The 17,580-nt window shown below is 36.7% G+C and overlaps 3 protein-coding genes across 4 annotated transcripts; all 3 read left to right on the forward strand.

The window, feature by feature from the left end:
• The first annotated feature begins 340 nt into the window (after nucleotides 1-340).
• Nucleotides 341-2,271, forward strand: LOC103858294 (uncharacterized CRM domain-containing protein At3g25440, chloroplastic). Of its 2 annotated transcripts, none has more exons than XM_009135628.3 (4): nucleotides 341-528; nucleotides 750-902; nucleotides 972-1,698; nucleotides 1,804-2,271. In XM_009135628.3, the coding sequence occupies exons 2-4, from the start codon at nucleotides 820-822 to the stop codon at nucleotides 2,056-2,058; spliced, it is 1,065 nt and encodes a 354-aa protein (XP_009133876.1). In that variant the 5' UTR covers nucleotides 341-528; nucleotides 750-819; the 3' UTR covers nucleotides 2,059-2,271. The 2 variants fall into 2 exon arrangements, with proteins under 2 accessions (XP_009133876.1, XP_009133877.1); XM_009135629.3 differs by having other exon boundaries at nucleotides 344-481.
• A 2,743-nt stretch (nucleotides 2,272-5,014) lies between these two features.
• On the forward strand, nucleotides 5,015-10,106 carry LOC103858295 (beta-galactosidase 8). The gene is made up of 20 exons (XM_009135630.3): nucleotides 5,015-5,299; nucleotides 5,390-5,687; nucleotides 5,771-5,866; nucleotides 5,975-6,087; nucleotides 6,172-6,238; nucleotides 6,358-6,450; nucleotides 6,547-6,690; nucleotides 6,787-6,875; nucleotides 6,950-7,055; nucleotides 7,157-7,244; nucleotides 7,321-7,439; nucleotides 7,522-7,686; nucleotides 7,768-7,970; nucleotides 8,058-8,167; nucleotides 8,260-8,360; nucleotides 8,448-8,561; nucleotides 8,636-8,737; nucleotides 8,837-9,048; nucleotides 9,378-9,717; nucleotides 9,805-10,106. Exons 2-20 carry the CDS (start codon nucleotides 5,523-5,525, stop codon nucleotides 9,910-9,912), a joined length of 2,535 nt encoding a protein of 844 aa, XP_009133878.1. The 5' UTR covers nucleotides 5,015-5,299; nucleotides 5,390-5,522; the 3' UTR covers nucleotides 9,913-10,106.
• Nucleotides 10,107-11,795: 1,689 nt separating this feature from the next.
• LOC103858297 (vacuolar fusion protein MON1 homolog) lies at nucleotides 11,796-15,764 on the forward strand. Its single transcript, XM_009135631.3, has 14 exons — nucleotides 11,796-12,431; nucleotides 12,544-12,623; nucleotides 12,691-12,762; nucleotides 12,856-12,895; nucleotides 13,184-13,285; nucleotides 13,386-13,507; nucleotides 14,011-14,143; nucleotides 14,223-14,314; nucleotides 14,407-14,488; nucleotides 14,570-14,634; nucleotides 14,723-15,001; nucleotides 15,074-15,165; nucleotides 15,256-15,320; nucleotides 15,403-15,764. The coding sequence occupies exons 1-14, from the start codon at nucleotides 11,988-11,990 to the stop codon at nucleotides 15,496-15,498; spliced, it is 1,764 nt and encodes a 587-aa protein (XP_009133879.1). The 5' UTR covers nucleotides 11,796-11,987; the 3' UTR covers nucleotides 15,499-15,764.
• The last annotated feature ends 1,816 nt before the right edge of the window (nucleotides 15,765-17,580 follow it).

Genomic DNA, 17,580 nt, shown 5'->3' on the forward strand with positions numbered 1-17,580 from the left:
GTTTTAATATAAAAAAGATATTTTATAAGAAGATACACTAAAAACTCTACAAACTAATAATATTGGGATTATATTATTTTATTAATTTACAAAATAAAATAGTGTATGAAATATGTTTTTAGATATAACTTAAAAAAAAATTATCAGAACTATATTAAAGTGTTATAATATGAATTTTATTGTGAATATAAAATAAATAATATGATTTTTGTTTGTATTTATATAAACTATATATAAATTATTAATTATGATATTAACGAAACTATATAATTTTTTTGAATCTTTTCTATTTTCAACCGAATTTTTTTTATAAGTGTGCTGTTATTATTAATTTATAGAGTTTCTATCTTATTATGATTTTTTTTGGTAAAAATGTCAAGTATCTTATTAGGATTTTATGAAAGCCTAATGGGCATTTCTTCACGGCGGCGCAAATCCATGGCTTGTATTTCTCTTCTCGCCACCGGTCGATTAACCTGAGGTAACCGCGCCGCGCCTGAGAATAGTATAAGCTCCTCTTCTTGTCATGTAAGCTCGTGTTAATTCCTTTGTCTTGCTCCGTTCAATTTTTATTCCTTTCATATTTTTTTCTCCTTTTTTGAGACTGTGGGCGAATTGAGTTTCGTTGTTTCTCTTTTTCTTGTTCGATTGAATACATATGTTTCATTTAACTATTAGAACAAGGAGTTCTAGTCTTGTTTTTCTTTTCCCCGTTGGTGTTTTGATCATTATATTTTTTTTTTGGGCAGGCTATATGAAACATTCGATTCTTGAAAAGATATTTGCATTTGAATGAAAAAGGTTGTCACACACACTTGAATGGCAATTGCTTTTGCTCGTACTCTTCAAAGAGCTTCTTCATCTCTTCTTAGATCTTCATATCCACTTCTCATTTCCGCCAGGTTCGTATCTCTTAAGACCATACAACATATAGTTATGTCCTCAAATGTGCTTATATTGTTCCCCACCAGGTCTATTCCTCAGAGCCGAGACCTTGCTTGTTCAACATCGACATTCTTTCAACCGACCATCTCAACGATATGCAGAAGAAACTTCAGTCATGGGACGGTGAACCTAGTGATATCAGAAGGGAAACCCAAGTTCGAAACACGGGAGCTTGATCCTCCCAAGAAATGGAAGTGGCTGACCAAAAAGAGACTGAAGCTGAAAAGAAAGAAGGAGAGAGAGGAAAGAAACGCAGCCAACAGGAAAGACCCACGAAGACTTACCGTCAAGGGGAAGAAGAAGAGGAAGTTCGCTAATCCAGAGGAAAGAATAAAGCATAAGCTTGAAAGAGCCAAGATCAAAGAAGCGTCGTTGGTTGAGAAACTGAAACGGTATGAAGTTGCTAAAGTGCAGGGACCCGAGGTTCGACCCCATGAGATTACAGGAGAGGAACGTTTCTACTTGAAGAAAATGGGTCAGAAAAGATCTAACTATGTTCCCATTGGGAGAAGAGGAGTGTTTGGTGGTGTTATTCTGAACATGCATATGCATTGGAAGAAACATGAAACCGTTAAGGTCATTTGCAATAATAGTAAGCCTGGACAAGTGCAGCAGTACGCGGAGGAGCTTGCTAAGCTGAGTGGTGGTGTGCCTGTTAACATAATCGGCGATGATACAATCGTATTTTATAGAGGGAAAGGTTATGTTCAGCCAAAAGTTATGTCTCCTATCGATACATTGTCCAAGAAAAGGGTAAGTCCATCAAAGTTGTTATTAGCCTTGGCATCTGGTTGTATCACTCTGAATGAAGTCTACTCTTGTGTGCTAGTTTCTAACATGGTTTTGTTTCTTTTGCAGGCTTATGAGAAATCAAAGTATGAGCAGTCCCTTGAGTCTGTGAGACACTTCATAGCGATTGCAGAGAAGGAGCTTGAACTATACTACAGACATGTTGCTCTTTATGATGACCCGAGTAACAGAAATCCTCTTTCGGTTTTGGATGATTCTCCATTGGATTCATGTGATCACCACCGGAATAGGCTTTATATGAGTTGTTCGGATACTGAAGCTGACTCTGAAGATGAAGAGGAAAGTGATGAAGAAGCTCAGTGAATTAGAGAATGATTCTGCTTCTTCAAAAGAAGAGTTGTCTGAAACTGGTAGGTAAATTGGACTTCTAGACATTGGTTTGTATGTCTAGTCATAAACAAAAGGCAGAAATGAAATTATTTCTTGTTGAAAAGTTGCTAAATTAAAGCCGTTCTATTAAGTTTTTAGCAGTGTATTATAGAGATGCATTTACACAACCGGAGACCTTTGGCAGCATCAAAACTTTTCCAATTTGAAAACTAATAGAGATGGATGAATATCAAGTTCTCAAGTAGAAAAAACATTCAGTTAGGTGAATTGTTGTTAAAACATGACATATGATAACTCTGTTATAAATGGGTATAAAGCCCAAAAATATATTTCGTTATGACAAGTGGCAACTGCTCCAGAAGTATCAAAATTTTCATTATTTTCTTCATTTTTTAATTATAAATATAATTAAAACTTTATATTAATTTTTTTAAAAATTAAAAGAACTTAGTCTGTTTTTTAAATGATTACTATATGCGTTCAAATCTCACAGGATTTATGTGATCACAGAACTTAGGTAAAAAAAATGTTGCATCCCATTGTAAAATAAAACGAAATAGTATCTTAACTCAAAATAAAATAAAATAAGAGGAAACCAATGAAAATAGGTGAGCGACTTGTGAATGTGAATGTGAATGTGAATGTGAATGATGAGAATGAGGTGGCTACGCTAATAGTACCAAACACGGACGATTCGTAGAAACGCGTGTCACATGTTGTTGTTGTTGGCTTATTAGTTGAGACAGCGACAATAGTATCGTGTATCCCCAACGCTCTCCATTTATAACATATGAATAACTGATAATAATTCATTTTTTATTTGGTGTTAATAAATCCTAATTCGTTTGGTTGATAACAAACAAATCCTGGTTAAAAAACAAGAAAACATAGCAAAATAATATTTTATTTCATATCTAACCATTAGTTTAGTGGCTTGTGCTAGTACATTATTGTGTAATGACTAATTCAAAATCAGCATATTCTCTTTTTGACTGTTCATATCACAATATTTTTTTGTTAATTTTAGGCCTAACCACCTAACCATTCGATTTTAGTTTGATCTGGTTCGTTTAGTTCTAGTTGGTTTTTCAATTTTTAATTTTTAGAAATATATGAATCATTTGGTTATTTATAAAATTTAGTTTTATTTTGATTTGGTTATTTCGGTTCGGTACAGATAACGATGCAAAGAACTAGTTAGTATTCTATAAAATTCTGTTTCAGTTCAATTCCGATTTTTGGATAACTGGAATAGGAAATCAATTCTTTTTAGGTTTTCATATTAAATAAATTTAAATATTTCTGATAAAAAAATTATGTGGGTGATCTAGTTCTTTCGAGTATTTCCGATAACTTAAAAAAAGTTAGATAAAAACTATTTAGTTTCTTGGATATTTTGGTTTATAAATAGCATTTAAAAAATATTTGGTAACTTGAGATATCATTTATATTTTTAAATACATATACTATATTTTTAGACATTTGGGTCTTTATTTAGTTTTCTGTTCTGTTACAGTTTGATTCTAGTTTTACGGTTTAAGAAATATAAGAATCACGCGGATAAACATCGGTTAGTTTGGAGTTGTTTTTTTTCAGCTTGGTTTTGGTTTAGTTGTAGGTTTTCTGTTTATTTATTCTGGTCTAATTCAATGTAATATTAAGGTACATTTACATTTTTAGCGGAAGAGAATAAAAGGCGACAAATAATAGTAGTAGACACACCGACAGATATTGCAATTATTAACGTGTCGAAAGTCAATTTACGATGATTCTTTCTTTTAGAAAAGAGGAAACAGTTTTTCGATAAAAAAAGAAAAGAAAGAGAAAACAGTCTCAGTGGGACGTAGTCGTCAGACTCGGAGCTATGACCATAGTCTATCTAAAGTTTTGGGAATCGGAACCAAATATCTCACGGTGAGGTGTGTGTGTAAGTATGTGTGTGTGTGTGAGGCTTTTCTTATCAAATATCTTGTGGTGGATAATTTTGTTAATTTGTTTTGTTTGACTCATATTGTGAAGTTTACATAAAATACATTAGTTTTTTTTTTTTTTATAAAATACATTAGTTGATCAACTCACACTTAATGATTTTGAGAGTTATAAACACATGGATTTGCTCAAAAAATAAACACATGGATTTTGTCATTTTTGACATGGCATCAAATTGGCGTTGTAACTTATCTTTCTTTCATGTAAAGTTAAAACTATTTTTTATATTTTAAATAAAATGCTTCTTAAGTTTTTTTTTTATAGTTGTTATATTTTCTGGTAAAAGTTAGCTGTGATACACTATTTAATTACTTTTACGTTATCTTAAATAAATTTTCTTTAATAAAGTAAAAATTTAAATATAATACGTTATAAATATTATGATGAATGTTAATGAGATATAAATTAATGAAACATAAATAATGGTTGCTAAATTTTTATTTTTATATTTAACCTAAAAATATTACAAAATTGTTTCATTTTATATACTAATAAAAAATTTAGTGTAAAAATGAATTTAATTCTTTTTTGAAGGTAACAAAAAAATTTAATCATTCTAATTCTTAAAGTGAGAATTCAGAACAAAAGGTCACTTCAGAAATCATTTTAATATTTAATATGAAAGCTCAAAAAATAATAGTATAGACAGATAAATATTTGATTATCGTATAAAATCTATTTATTATTTATTTATTAGAAAATAAATAAATGGTATATATTGTAAATATTTATTTTATAAGAACTGTGGTTATAAGAATCAAATTTCAAATTACTCTGAAGAACAGCTTAGTAAAAAGCCAAAACTGCACTCTCGTAAGTCATAGTTGCCATTTTCTTCGTCTCATCTAAATATCCGGTAGCTTTCTCGACCACTAACCACCACAGGTATCTCCTTGTTGTCAAACAAAACTAATAAATCATGGGTCCACTGTCACATATAACTCTGAGAAGCACTAGATAATTACCAAACCTCATTATTCCTCTCTCCGGACATGGCCTTTATAATAGTAGTAACTTCTTCCTGTCTCAGTTACTATACGCCCGTCTTCATCACTTCACAACTGATCTTGATTAAAACATTAATTACACACTAATCATTTTAATCTTCCGCCCGCCATAAATCTTGAAGAAAATCAGGGAAGACGATCTGATAAAACGTATACGCATTAGCATATCAATCATCTGCGTAACGCCATTTTCACCCTCGGAAGAAGCAAACAATGCGGTAACAACCACATATTATCCAGAAAGGAACCCAATGTCTATCTATCTTCTAACAATTTTCTGAATATATATGTTGTATACATCTGTATAGTTGATTATTATCATCTGGAAGAAAGAAGAAGAGAAAATGCAGTAACACAAAGCGGCAAAGAAACAGGTGATTCAGAAACTAAAGCGAAAAAAAAAAAGACGGGAGTCGAATCTATCTTGAAATCGAACTGGAAATGGTAAGAGTTAGGAAGATAGAGATTGTATCTTGTCTTCTTCTTCAGATAGTGGTGGCGGCTACGGCGGCCAATGTAACTTACGACCACCGTGCTCTTGTGATCGACGGGAAAAGGAAGATTCTGATCTCTGGCTCCATTCACTATCCAAGAAGTACTCCAGAGGTAAGTCTACTCTATACATACGGTTATGTATGTGTGTATATATGTGACAGGCTGGATAACAGAGGACGGTGGCTTTGTTGTAGATGTGGCCCGACCTTATACAAAAATCCAAGGACGGTGGCTTGGACGTTATAGAAACTTACGTTTTCTGGAATGGTCACGAGCCTCATAAAAACAAGGTCCTTTCCATTTTGGGTTTTGTGCTTGATTCTAGTTTTTGTTAAATTTATTATTACCGATGCCTAAAAAAACATTATAATATCTTTAATTTCTTTTTTTTTTTGCAGTACAATTTTGAAGGAAGATACGATTTAGTCAAATTTGTGAAGCTTGTGGCCAAGGCTGGTCTCTATGTTCATCTACGAATCGGTCCGTACGCTTGCGCAGAATGGAATTACGGGTAACAATAATTGTGTGTGTTTTTTTGGGGGTAAATTCTGTTTTATTTTTATTAATTCTAAAATGGTTGGATTTTGTGGAACAGAGGTTTCCCAGTATGGCTACATTTTATTCCTGGGATTAAGTTTCGAACTGATAACGAGCCATTTAAGGTATACATGGTTAGGTGACTTATGTGTTCCTTTTCTTTTTCAGTTGGTTATTATGTCAGCAAATGTTTAAACTTCTAGTAGTTAATGACATAAATAAATTTATACACTTGTGTTTGCAGGCAGAAATGCAGCGATTCACTGCCAAGATTGTTGATCTGATGAAGCAAGAAAAGCTATACGCATCACAAGGAGGTCCAATCATTCTCTCCCAGGTTTTTTTTTATCATGTTGAAAACAAAATTCTGATTTCTAACTGTAACATTTTCTGAGGATTTTCTCATTTTCTGTTTTCATTATATGGATGTCAGATTGAAAATGAGTATGGAAATGTTGATTCATCTTATGGTGCTGCTGGTAAAAGTTATATGAAGTGGTCTGCTTCTATGGCTCTTTCACTAGATACTGGTGTACCCTGGAACATGTGCCAACAAGGAGATGCTCCTGATCCAATTGTCAGTTTCTCAATGTTCCATTGCTTTAGAGTCTTGACTGAGTGAATAGTAAGCAAGTTTGATTGAGAGATATTCTTTCTTTTGTTTTCTTGGTAGATCAACACATGCAATGGTTTCTACTGCGATCAGTTTACTCCTAACTCAAACAATAAACCAAAGATGTGGACCGAGAACTGGAGTGGATGGTGAGTATCATGGTTCTTTTACTTTACCATAATGTTCTTCTCCAACTCACTTTCTTGTATGTCCGGACGACCAGGTTCCTTGGTTTTGGAGATCCTACACCTTATAGACCAGTTGAAGATCTTGCATTTGCAGTTGCGATATTTTACCAACGAAGTGGAACTTTCCAGAACTACTACATGGTAATAAAATAAAACTCACAGGAAGAGAAGCCAGATTGTTTCCTCTATTAAGTTTCAACTTTTTGGATGTTATTAATCTGCTAGAGCTTGTCTTATTTCAGTATCATGGTGGAACAAACTTTGAAAGAACAAGTGGAGGACCTTTAATCTCTACTAGTTATGACTATGATGCTCCAATAGATGAGTATGGTAAAGGATTCTTACCACTATATATGTATGTCTTTGTTTATTTTTCCTCTTGGATGTTTATTTGTTTTCTTGGCAGGACTTGTTAGACAACCCAAATGGGGACACTTACGAGATCTACACAAGGCTATCAAGCTTTGTGAAGACGCCTTGTTAGCCACAGATCCAACAGTCACTTCTTTGGGTTCAAATTTGGTGGTAATAACAATATAACTTCATGTCACTCCCCTCTTTTGTTTTAAAACATTTGTTTGTTGACTTATGTACATATATATCACAGGCATCTGAGTATAAAACATCATCTGGATTATGCGCTGCTTTTCTTGCAAACATTGGCACGGAATCTGATGCAACTGTGACTTTCAATGGGAACTCATATCACTTGCCTGCATGGTCCATAAGCATCTTGCCGGATTGCAAAAACGTAGCTTTCAACACAGCAAAGGTATGTTCATATTGTTGAGATCATCACAACACTTATCATATTCCCACATGGCAGCAACTGATACTAATCTTGAAATGTTAGATAAATGCTGCAACTGAGTCTACCACATTTGCTCGTCAAGCATTAAAGCCTAATGCTGATTCGTCTGAGGAGTTAGGTTCACAATGGAGCTACATTAAAGAACCTATTGGAATCTCAAAAGCAGATGCATTTGTGAAACCTGGATTGTTAGAGCAGATCAACACAACAGCTGATGAAAGTGACTACTTGTGGTACTCCCTGAGGTAGAGTAGGCCTGAGCCAGTAACTTCTCCTCATACAAAAGATTATTGATTAACAGAGGTTTTACCATGTGCTTTAATCTAAAACAGGATGGACATTAAAGGCGATGAGACTTTCCTTGACGAAGGATCTAAAGCCGTCCTTCACGTCCAGTCCATAGGCCAAGTGGTTTATGCTTTTATAAATGGAAAACTTGCCGGTATATATATGTTACTCTTGAGTTTTTCACAAACAGTTGCAATAAATTTTGCACCTGAGTTTCTTGACAAGACCATTGATCCTTGGTTGTAGGAAGTGGAAATGGCAAACAAAAGATTTCTTTGGACATCCCAATTAATCTTGTCACCGGGAAGAACACAATTGATCTTCTTAGTGTGACCGTTGGGCTTGCGGTAGGTTCTATTCACCAACACATTACTGCACAAAAATGTTTATTAGGCATGATTAACTCAACCAGCTTAGCTTAACTTATTCCTCAGAACTATGGAGCTTTCTTTGACTTATTTGGAGCAGGAATAACCGGTCCTGTGACGCTTAAAAGCGCAAAGAGTGGTAGCTCAATCGATTTGTCTTCACAGCAGTGGACTTATCAGGTCTGTTGCATTTATTTGAATAAACCACAAGAATGTCTTGTGCTACCTCCGACTTAATGGTTGTTGATCAATAGGTTGGACTCAAAGGGGAAGACACAAATTTAGGAAGTGGAGATTCTTCTGAATGGGTTTCAAAGTCTCCTTTGCCCACTATGCAGCCACTGGTTTGGTACAAGGTGATGCATGATAACTGATACACCAACAAAAACATTAGATATATTTACCAAAACATATATTATTGTTACTGTCTAACAATCACTTGTTATATTTCTCAGACAACATTTGATGCTCCTTCTGGGAGTGATCCAGTAGCTATAGACTTCACAGGTACAGGAAAAGGCATTGCGTGGGTGAACGGACAGAGTATAGGTCGGTACTGGCCAACCAGTATTGCAAGAAACAATGGTTGCACAGATTTGTGTAACTACAGAGGATCTTACAGTTCCAACAAATGCCTCAAGAACTGTGGAAAACCTTCACAGACATTGTAAGTACTAGGCTTGCAGATTCGGTTAGTTCTGTTTAAGTCGGGTTGGTTAGTTTGATTGTTTTGGTTAATTCGCTAATTGAAAAGAGCTACCGAATTGAACCGAGATCAGTTACGGTTTGGTTTCGGCTAATTCGATTTTCCATTTAAGATCTGATAATTTTGGTTATTTTTTTGTTAGGTCGATTCAAATTATTTATAAATCGGGTTGGTTTTAATTTTTTTTTTTAATTATAAAACCGCAAAATAATTTTGAAAACTAGAGTTCATAGCTATAAAAAATGTGGTTCGGTTGAACCGAATCCTAATTGTCTCTTGTTGGTTTGCAGGTATCACGTGCCTCGCTCGTGGATAAAACCAAGCGGGAACACTCTTGTTCTGTTGGAAGAGATGGGAGGAGATCCGACAAAGATATCATTCGCTACAAAACAAACAGGAAGCAGTTTGTGTTTGACGGTGTCACAATCTCATCCTGCTCCGGTGGACTCGTGGGCTTCTGATTCAAAGATCTTAAACAGAACCAGCCCGGTTCTTTCCTTAAAATGCCCTGTCTCCACTCATGTGATCACTTCTATAAATTTTGCAAGCTTTGGTACACCCACAGGCACTTGTGGTAGTTTCAGCCATGGCCGTTGCAATAGCCCTCGTTCTCTCTCCATCGTCCGCAAGGTCTTAAATATAGTATTTTCTCTTTATTTTTTTCCCCTCGAGCTTCACTCATAAATTTATTTATATATGGAGTTTGTAATTTGGCAGGCATGTGTTGGATCGAGGAGTTGCAAAGTTGAAGTCTCTACCAGAGTCTTCGGAGACCCTTGTCGTAGCCTCGCCAAGAGCTTAGCTGTTGAAGCTTCTTGTTCATGAGTGTCATGCTCCCTCCCTTACCTCCGTGGATTTGATGAAGCATGTAATTGTTTAAAATAAAAGAAATGAAATGGATGATTATATAAGTCTGTCATTACAAACTATGTCGTCCCTAGCTGGTACTGTAGACACTTGACGTTTTATACACAAAAAAAATTGTTGATACGAATCCGAACATCACAATCGGTTTCCCATTGTAAAACATTTATGACAAAAGATTACGTAGGAGTATCAAATATTGCACCACCAGGAACAATCCACCAATGTTTTGGTGAACTAAACTATGGAAGTGGGAAGGTTCGGTATTAAACCTCTTAGGCTCTTCTTACAGGTGTTTGGCATCGAAATGAATGCTTCGGCTGTATCAGATGCCGAACGGAATGAAAAGATCAATGGCATAAGGATTTGATGAGAGCTCTCTACTTACAGAGTACCTGCATGTGTCTGAAATGGAAGAGGCCAAATATCAAAGTAAGGACAAACAAACTTCCACAACAGATGAAACCTCAAACTTGGAGAAGGACTATTCTTTGGAAAACATCGTTAAAAATGATTTTACTGTTTCCTTTACGGCACATACATCTGCTTACGTAAAAAAAATGTATTTCTTGTCATGTAAGTTGATAAAAAAATATATATATATGTACCCTAGTGATATCAGAAGGGAAACCAATCACTTTTAGATTTCGTACCCTGGAAGTTGATAAAAAAAAAAAAAATCACTTTTGGATTTTGCTATTAATGGAAATATTTGCCGAAAAAAACATCGATACATTTCACGCGATATAATATAACCAAATAAAAAAATAGTAGTATAGGTCAGAGAAGATCGAAAAAGCGAGAGAGAAAAAGAGAGCGAGTAAGAGTTGAAGTCCGCCATGGCGTCCGGTGGTGCGTCCGAGCGCGTACCGGCGCCGATGGCCCTCTTCTTTGTTGTTCCGTTCAAGTCTTCGAGAGTGTAGTCCGATCTGACGACTCCCTCCGACATGCGCGCGGATCTGGGTTAGGGTTTTGCTTCCGGAAGTCTTCGGTTCTCTGCAACTCTTCTTCCTCTGGATCCGCGGCGAGGAGAGAAGACAGTCAGATCGTCATTTCAGCGGTTTTTGATCCGGGTTGTAGAGGCTTACACAGCTCTTACATCGCCGATAAAGTTCACGGGTTGTGGAGGCTTCTTTAGCTCTGTGGCGCCGTTCAAGTTCCCGGAGCGTGGAGGCTAATACAGCTCCAGTGCTGTCGGCTTTCGCTGGCTCTTGGTATCCTAGGTTCGATTTAGGGTTTTATTTTTGTTTGTGTGTTGTCGGGGTTTGATCTGATGGAGGAGCTCTCGTCGGAGGACGATTGATGCTCTCTGGTGGCTTGTGCGGTTCAAGTGGTTGTCTGCTTTCTTTAATCGGATGAGATCTCGATGGGATCGATGCATCTCTCCGGATTGAAGATTAAGCGTTGAAGAAAGGTGATGGTTTTGACGGAGGCTCTGTTGTCTTCTGAGCTCCGTCGTTACGAGTTTTGCGGCGAGGCGGACCCGGCGATGTATCCAAGCGGTGACGGTCGAGTTGAGACGGAAGCGATACGTGTCGCTCTGACGGCTCTGATCTCTACACGTATCCGGTCTCCTCGACGAGTGTACCGGCCGAAGTCGTCGGGTTTTCTCCTGGTTCGGGTTTGGGTCGCAGGCCCATTATTTGTTCTTGGTTGGCCTGTAGGCTTTTATTGTTCACTTTCGGATTAGTAGTTTCTTTTGGGCTTCGGCCATGTATTTGGGCTTGGCCCTTCTTCATCAATATTAAAAACATTGACGGGAAAAAAAAATATAACCAAATAAAACATTGCACATAGTAAGTGAGAGACCCAACCCGAGCTCCTCCCTTCCCTTTCTTAATAGGAAAAGCCCAACAAGACGGGTTACTAAGCGGGTCAAACATATCCGAGTAAAACTGGATCCAATGGTGGATCGTGAATCATGTTCTTCTCGTGGACAAAAGTGATTTTGCAGAGATTTCAATGAACAACAGGACTTGCCGTTGGATCGCTTTCTCTTCCTTTGCAATTCCCTCGAATCTCCACCGATTTCAACAATGACGACTTCCGATTCGAGCTCTTCTTCTTCATCATCCTCCAACGATTTCGCCGATCCGAACCCTAGCACCGACCCGGGGACGAATTCGGACCGTGTTCAAAGTCAGCTGGAGTCAATGAATCTCTCTGATCCAAGCGGAGTCTCTGATGGAACCCCCACCGATGATGATGATGACGAGGAGGTTGCATCGGCCAACGGGATTGAAGGCGGGGAGGAGATAGAGGCGTTGCCAAGGGCGGAGGAGCGTCCGGTGGAAATGGAGGCAGGGGAGGAGCCGCCGAGTCCGACGAGCAGCGGTTACGATGGGGAGAGAGGGAGCAGCGGCGGAGCTTCCTCTACTTACAAAGCTGACGAGGATGAGATTCGGGAAGCTAATGTGGACGCTGACACCGCCTCGCAGCATGAAGCCGCGTGGTTGCCTGGGAAACGCCACGTCGACGAGGTGAGCTTCATCCATGGATTGTTGGGTTATGAGTTCATTAAGAATGTTGCTAAAGTAGTATTAACTGTTAACGGTATGGTATGATTAAACCATTTATATTAATGAAACGCAGGATGATGCTTCTCTTTCGTGGAGAAAGAGGAAGAAGCATTTCTTTATATTGAGTAACTCCGGAAAACCCATATATTCCAGGTTTGTTTCATTTCTTCATAATTGAACTATTCACTATTGTATTGCGGGTTTTAACTATTTTTTTCAGATATGGAGATGAACATAAGCTTGCTGGATTTTCAGCTACTCTTCAAGCTATTATTTCCTTTGTTGAGAATGGGTGAATTGCACATGCTTTCTCTGCTGTTTGTTTCCCTTGATATTTATATTTTTTTGTCTTTTAAGGTTTCATGCCTAACCCATTGTTTTTCAGTGGTGACCGTGTCAATTTAGTCAAGGCAGGAAAACACCAGGTATTCGAATTCCTTGCGCAATAAGTTCTATAGTTTGGCGGTAGTTCCTATATTAGCTTATTTAATCAGATACATTGGTGTAGAGAATTGAATGGCAAAATGGAGATAAATGAAGAAAAATTTCCTTTGAATTTTGTTTATTTTCTATGCTTATTCCATTCCGTTCAACATATTGAGGAATGCTTCATTCCACCATATTTTATCCCAGGAAATAAACTTCCATTTGCACCCTGATGGAAGTGTTCTGTTCAATTACAATAAGTAATTCATGCGTATGGTCCATTTCAGGTTGTCTTTCTCGTGAAAGGGCCAATATACCTGGTTTGCATCAGCTGTACAGATGAAACATACGAGTATTTAAGGGGGCAGTTGGATCTTCTTTATGGTCAGGTAACAACAGCACTACTGCTCTGTGTATCCTTTCTTTAGAAACTTTTTTCATGTTCAAATAAGCGGTTCAAATGACCAAAATGCAATATTGGTGATGCAGATGATAGTGATTTTAACAAAGTCAATAGACAGATGTTTTGAGAAGAATGCAAAGTTCGACATGACACCCTTGCTTGGAGGGACAGATGCTGTCTTCTCATCTCTTGTCCATTCATTTAGCTGGTTTGTCTCTGATCTCCCACTCAACCACTTGCCTTTCACATTGTTTTCCTGTTATTTTACTAATATTAATGTGGAGAGTGAGGCTGCCGAAGCTCTACTAGTCTCCTGTACGCTATGGCTCCCAAATCTGGAGGAAAATTACACCTATCTTTATTTTGTGTTAGAAGTGATGATCTAATCTCTAGAAAAACTTGGATAATGAGGACGTTTTTCACTGGAATTGTTATAAAAGTACACATCGTTTCATGGATCAGTTGTCTGTTAGAAGCTAACATTGTGTGATTAATGATGGACATATTTTAGCAAAAATGTAAAAAGAGGCTAATATACGAAGTAATCCAATTTGTATAACAAGCCTAAGTTTTATTAGAATGTTGTAGTCTATTTATTGTCTTTCCCATAGCCATAATGTTCTTGTTACTCCTTTTCTCTTTTCGGTATACTCCTAAGCTTCAGGTAGACAATGTTCTAACAAGCTTTGAGATGATCTTCCTAATTTTTAGGAACCCAGCTACATTTCTACATGCCTATACTTGTCTTCCCCTTCCGTATGCGTCGAGGAAAGCTACAGCGACAGTATTACAAGACGTTTGCGCGTCTGGGGTCTTGTTTTCACTGCTAATGTGCAGACACAAGGTACACGCCCCTGTACAATAGATCAAAGTTTTTCAGCCTGGAAACCCATCATATTTGTTGACTGTATGTTAACTTGCAGGTTATCAGTCTTGCTGGTGCACAGAAAGCTTCTCTCCATCCCGATGACTTGCTTCTACTCTCAAATTTTGTCATGTCTTCAGAATCATTCAGGCAAGTGCTAAATATTTTGCCTATCTACAAACAGTGAACCATACATTTGTTTTGTGAGTAACTTGATCTCACTAAGTCCTCTCTGCTAGCAGGACATCAGAATCTTTCTCACCAATCTGTCTACCAAGATACAATCCTCAGGCCTTTTTGCATGCCTATGTCCACTTCTTCGATGTGAGTCATAAATTAATACCTGTAAAGAGCTTCTTAAAACCATCTAAAGTATTGATATATTTAACTTACTGGGTGATGTAGGATGATACATATGTGATATTGCTTACCACGCGTTCAGATGCCTTCTATCATCTCAAAGATTGCAGGTAAAAATCGCTTTCATACTTGAAGATACTTGTGTTTTTGACATACTGTTTCAATAGGCATGTTATTGAGATCCATAAACTTGTGTAGGGTTCGTATCGAGGCTGTTCTTCTCAAGTCAAATATCCTTACTACGGTTCAAAGATCAATCGCTGAAGGTGGATTGCGTGTTGAGGATTTGCCAATAGACCGCCGGCTTAGACAGAAACCATCATCTACTAATAATCAGGGACAAGATTCAACGGAGGTATCAGTGGGAACTGGAGGTCCCTTTGGACTTTGGCATTTCATGTATCGCAGTATATACTTAGATCAATACGTTTCCTCTGAGTTCTCACCTCCAGTAACTAGTCACAGACAACAGAAAAGGTAAAAGCCATGAATCTCCATTGAGTGATTAGTATTTGGAACGGGAAAGATACTGATCTATTTGTGTTGCAGTCTATACCGAGCATACCAGAAACTCTATGCTTCAATGCATGAGAAAGGATTGGGACCCCACAAGACTCAATATAGAAGAGACGAAAACTACAGTAAGTTCCTGAATATGCACATTTTAACAAAATACGAAAATCTTGTTGATGCGAGCTGACAGAAAAAGAGTTTTGTGAAAATTGCTGCAGCTCTGCTATGCTGGGTCACACCAGATTTTGAACTCTACGCAGCATTTGATCCCCTTGCAGACAAGGTAAGCTTCTTTTTAAGCTTATTCGAATAGAAGTGCTGCAAAATTGGGATGATTATAACACAATGAAATAATGTTGCTGCAGGCGATGGCGATAAAGATATGCAATCAGGTATGCCAGAGGGTAAAAGAGGTGGAGAATGAAGTGTTTTTGCAAGGAGCTAGCCCTTTCTCTTGGTGATATATATATATACGTTTGGGGTTTTTTCTACTATGTTTGACACTTACAATTACCAAATCTTGTACTTTTAGAAGCACACCTCCTTTACTTTGCTTCTGAAGTAATATGGCAATAATGTGTAATTCATTGGTGTATCGTAACCAGAAAGCTCTTGTGATGCTTCTCTTCTATGAAACCAGAATACTTTTTGTAATGAATAGTCAAACATTTAGAGTGATGTAGACAACTTTTTATATTATAATTTTGAAGACAGAGCAATTAGTTTATGAATCCTTTTGATCATAATCCATAGATCATACTTTAACCAAAGTAGAGATATATTAAAAGTATTAAGTATGATCGACTAAGAGGATCATAAATAGATACAAACGATTAATCATATTAACACCACATTAACCATGAAGCAAAAACATAAAATACAGAATTGCAAATCAATCAAGTTATAAGGGATTTAATGAAGAACAATTCTTGAATTTAAAACACAACAGTAAAATCAATCAACTTCCTGTAGAGATTATCTATTTTTAAATCTAGAATTCCACATTCCTTTGCAAATTCAATCAATTCAAACAAACATTAAGAGTGAGTTGATCGGTTCACAAAATCCCTAAACCAAATTACTTTGTATATAGATATTTTTCTCATTCAAGATATGTCAGGAAATCAATAACATTGTCATGTCTAGCAATTATCCTATAATCTAAATTTCATGTGATTAATCTAGAATCAGTATGAAGAACACTCTAGATGAAGAACAATAAGATACCATAACAGTTTGACCAGTCTTAAAATTCGTCAATAACCTTTAAATAACCCTACACTTAACAAGTGAATTACTGAGACATAATCAATGAAACAAAAATCATAATCTGAATAAACTGCATAATTAGATTAAAGTAACAAGTACTTGAGTTCCAAATCAATCTCTGAAGGAGTTCTGATTCTTCCTTCCAAAACTCTCTAAAATCCCAATTAAGAGAAAGTAAAGGGTAGCCTAAAAAATTTTCTTAAGAAAACATAGTATACACTAAAACACATTTAGAACTCTTATGCAAATAAGGGAACTTATGTGCCAATCTTGCAATTTTTTAAAACTTGTAAAAACTTGTATGTTGCCTTGTGATCAAGATGGATATCGATCTACACCATGTACTTTGTGCGAGTCTAACATATATTTTTAAACTTAAATTATGCTTAAGCTCCAAAATGTTCCAAAAGTTCCATTCAAATCTACAATGTAACTAAATTTGTAATGACTCATACAAAACTCTAAAAAGACCAAAAACTATTTTAAAACCAGACTTACCATCGTCAAAAACTTATGAAAACCATGATTTATCAAATATCACCTTGTATTTTGTTTTGTAGATTGTTGATGGTGATTTGGGAACCCCCACCTTCCACCGAGCCTGTGCGGAAGACACACACTCACAAAGATGATTCATTCATTGATGAACGTACTGAGGAACTTGTCCTTGAGGTTGGGGAAACTGTGGACCCAATGACACTCAATGAGGACTCTCCCAATGGTGTCAGCCAAACTGCTTCAACTGAACAACTACAAGACGCGTACTTGATCAAGAATATCTCAAGGTAATTTTTATTGATTTTTTTAATATTTTTATGTGTAATTACTTGTCTGCTTAAAATCTCTTCTTAATCACTATTGTTTAGAACATGCTTGTTTTATTTTCACAACTTGTTTATGTCTTGGTGCTTGTCATTACTTGTTTCCATTGTTTACATTGGTACTTGTCTTGCTATATGTATCTATCCATGTGCTTTATATTCATTGTTTCCATTGTTTTCAGCATGGACAGACAAGCAAAGGGAGTATATACCCACCTCAGTCAGTCCCAACATCTCTTAAACACAGCCTAGACATGGACTTGCACATCTTTGGTATGTAGACAAATGCTAAACTTGTCAACACTAATGTGGAACTTCTCAAGACTGATATGACTGCACTCAAAGGAGATTTTATAGCTTTGGAGACTGATATTAAACTGGAGATGGTTGCAACAAGAGAACCTCCCTCAACACGATTTTACAGGCTCTTGGTGTGAATCCAACAACTCATGC

The sequence above is a fragment of the Brassica rapa genome, chromosome A03 (genome assembly GCF_000309985.2).
Source record: "Brassica rapa cultivar Chiifu-401-42 chromosome A03, CAAS_Brap_v3.01, whole genome shotgun sequence".
Taxonomy (NCBI): Eukaryota; Viridiplantae; Streptophyta; class Magnoliopsida; order Brassicales; family Brassicaceae; genus Brassica; species Brassica rapa.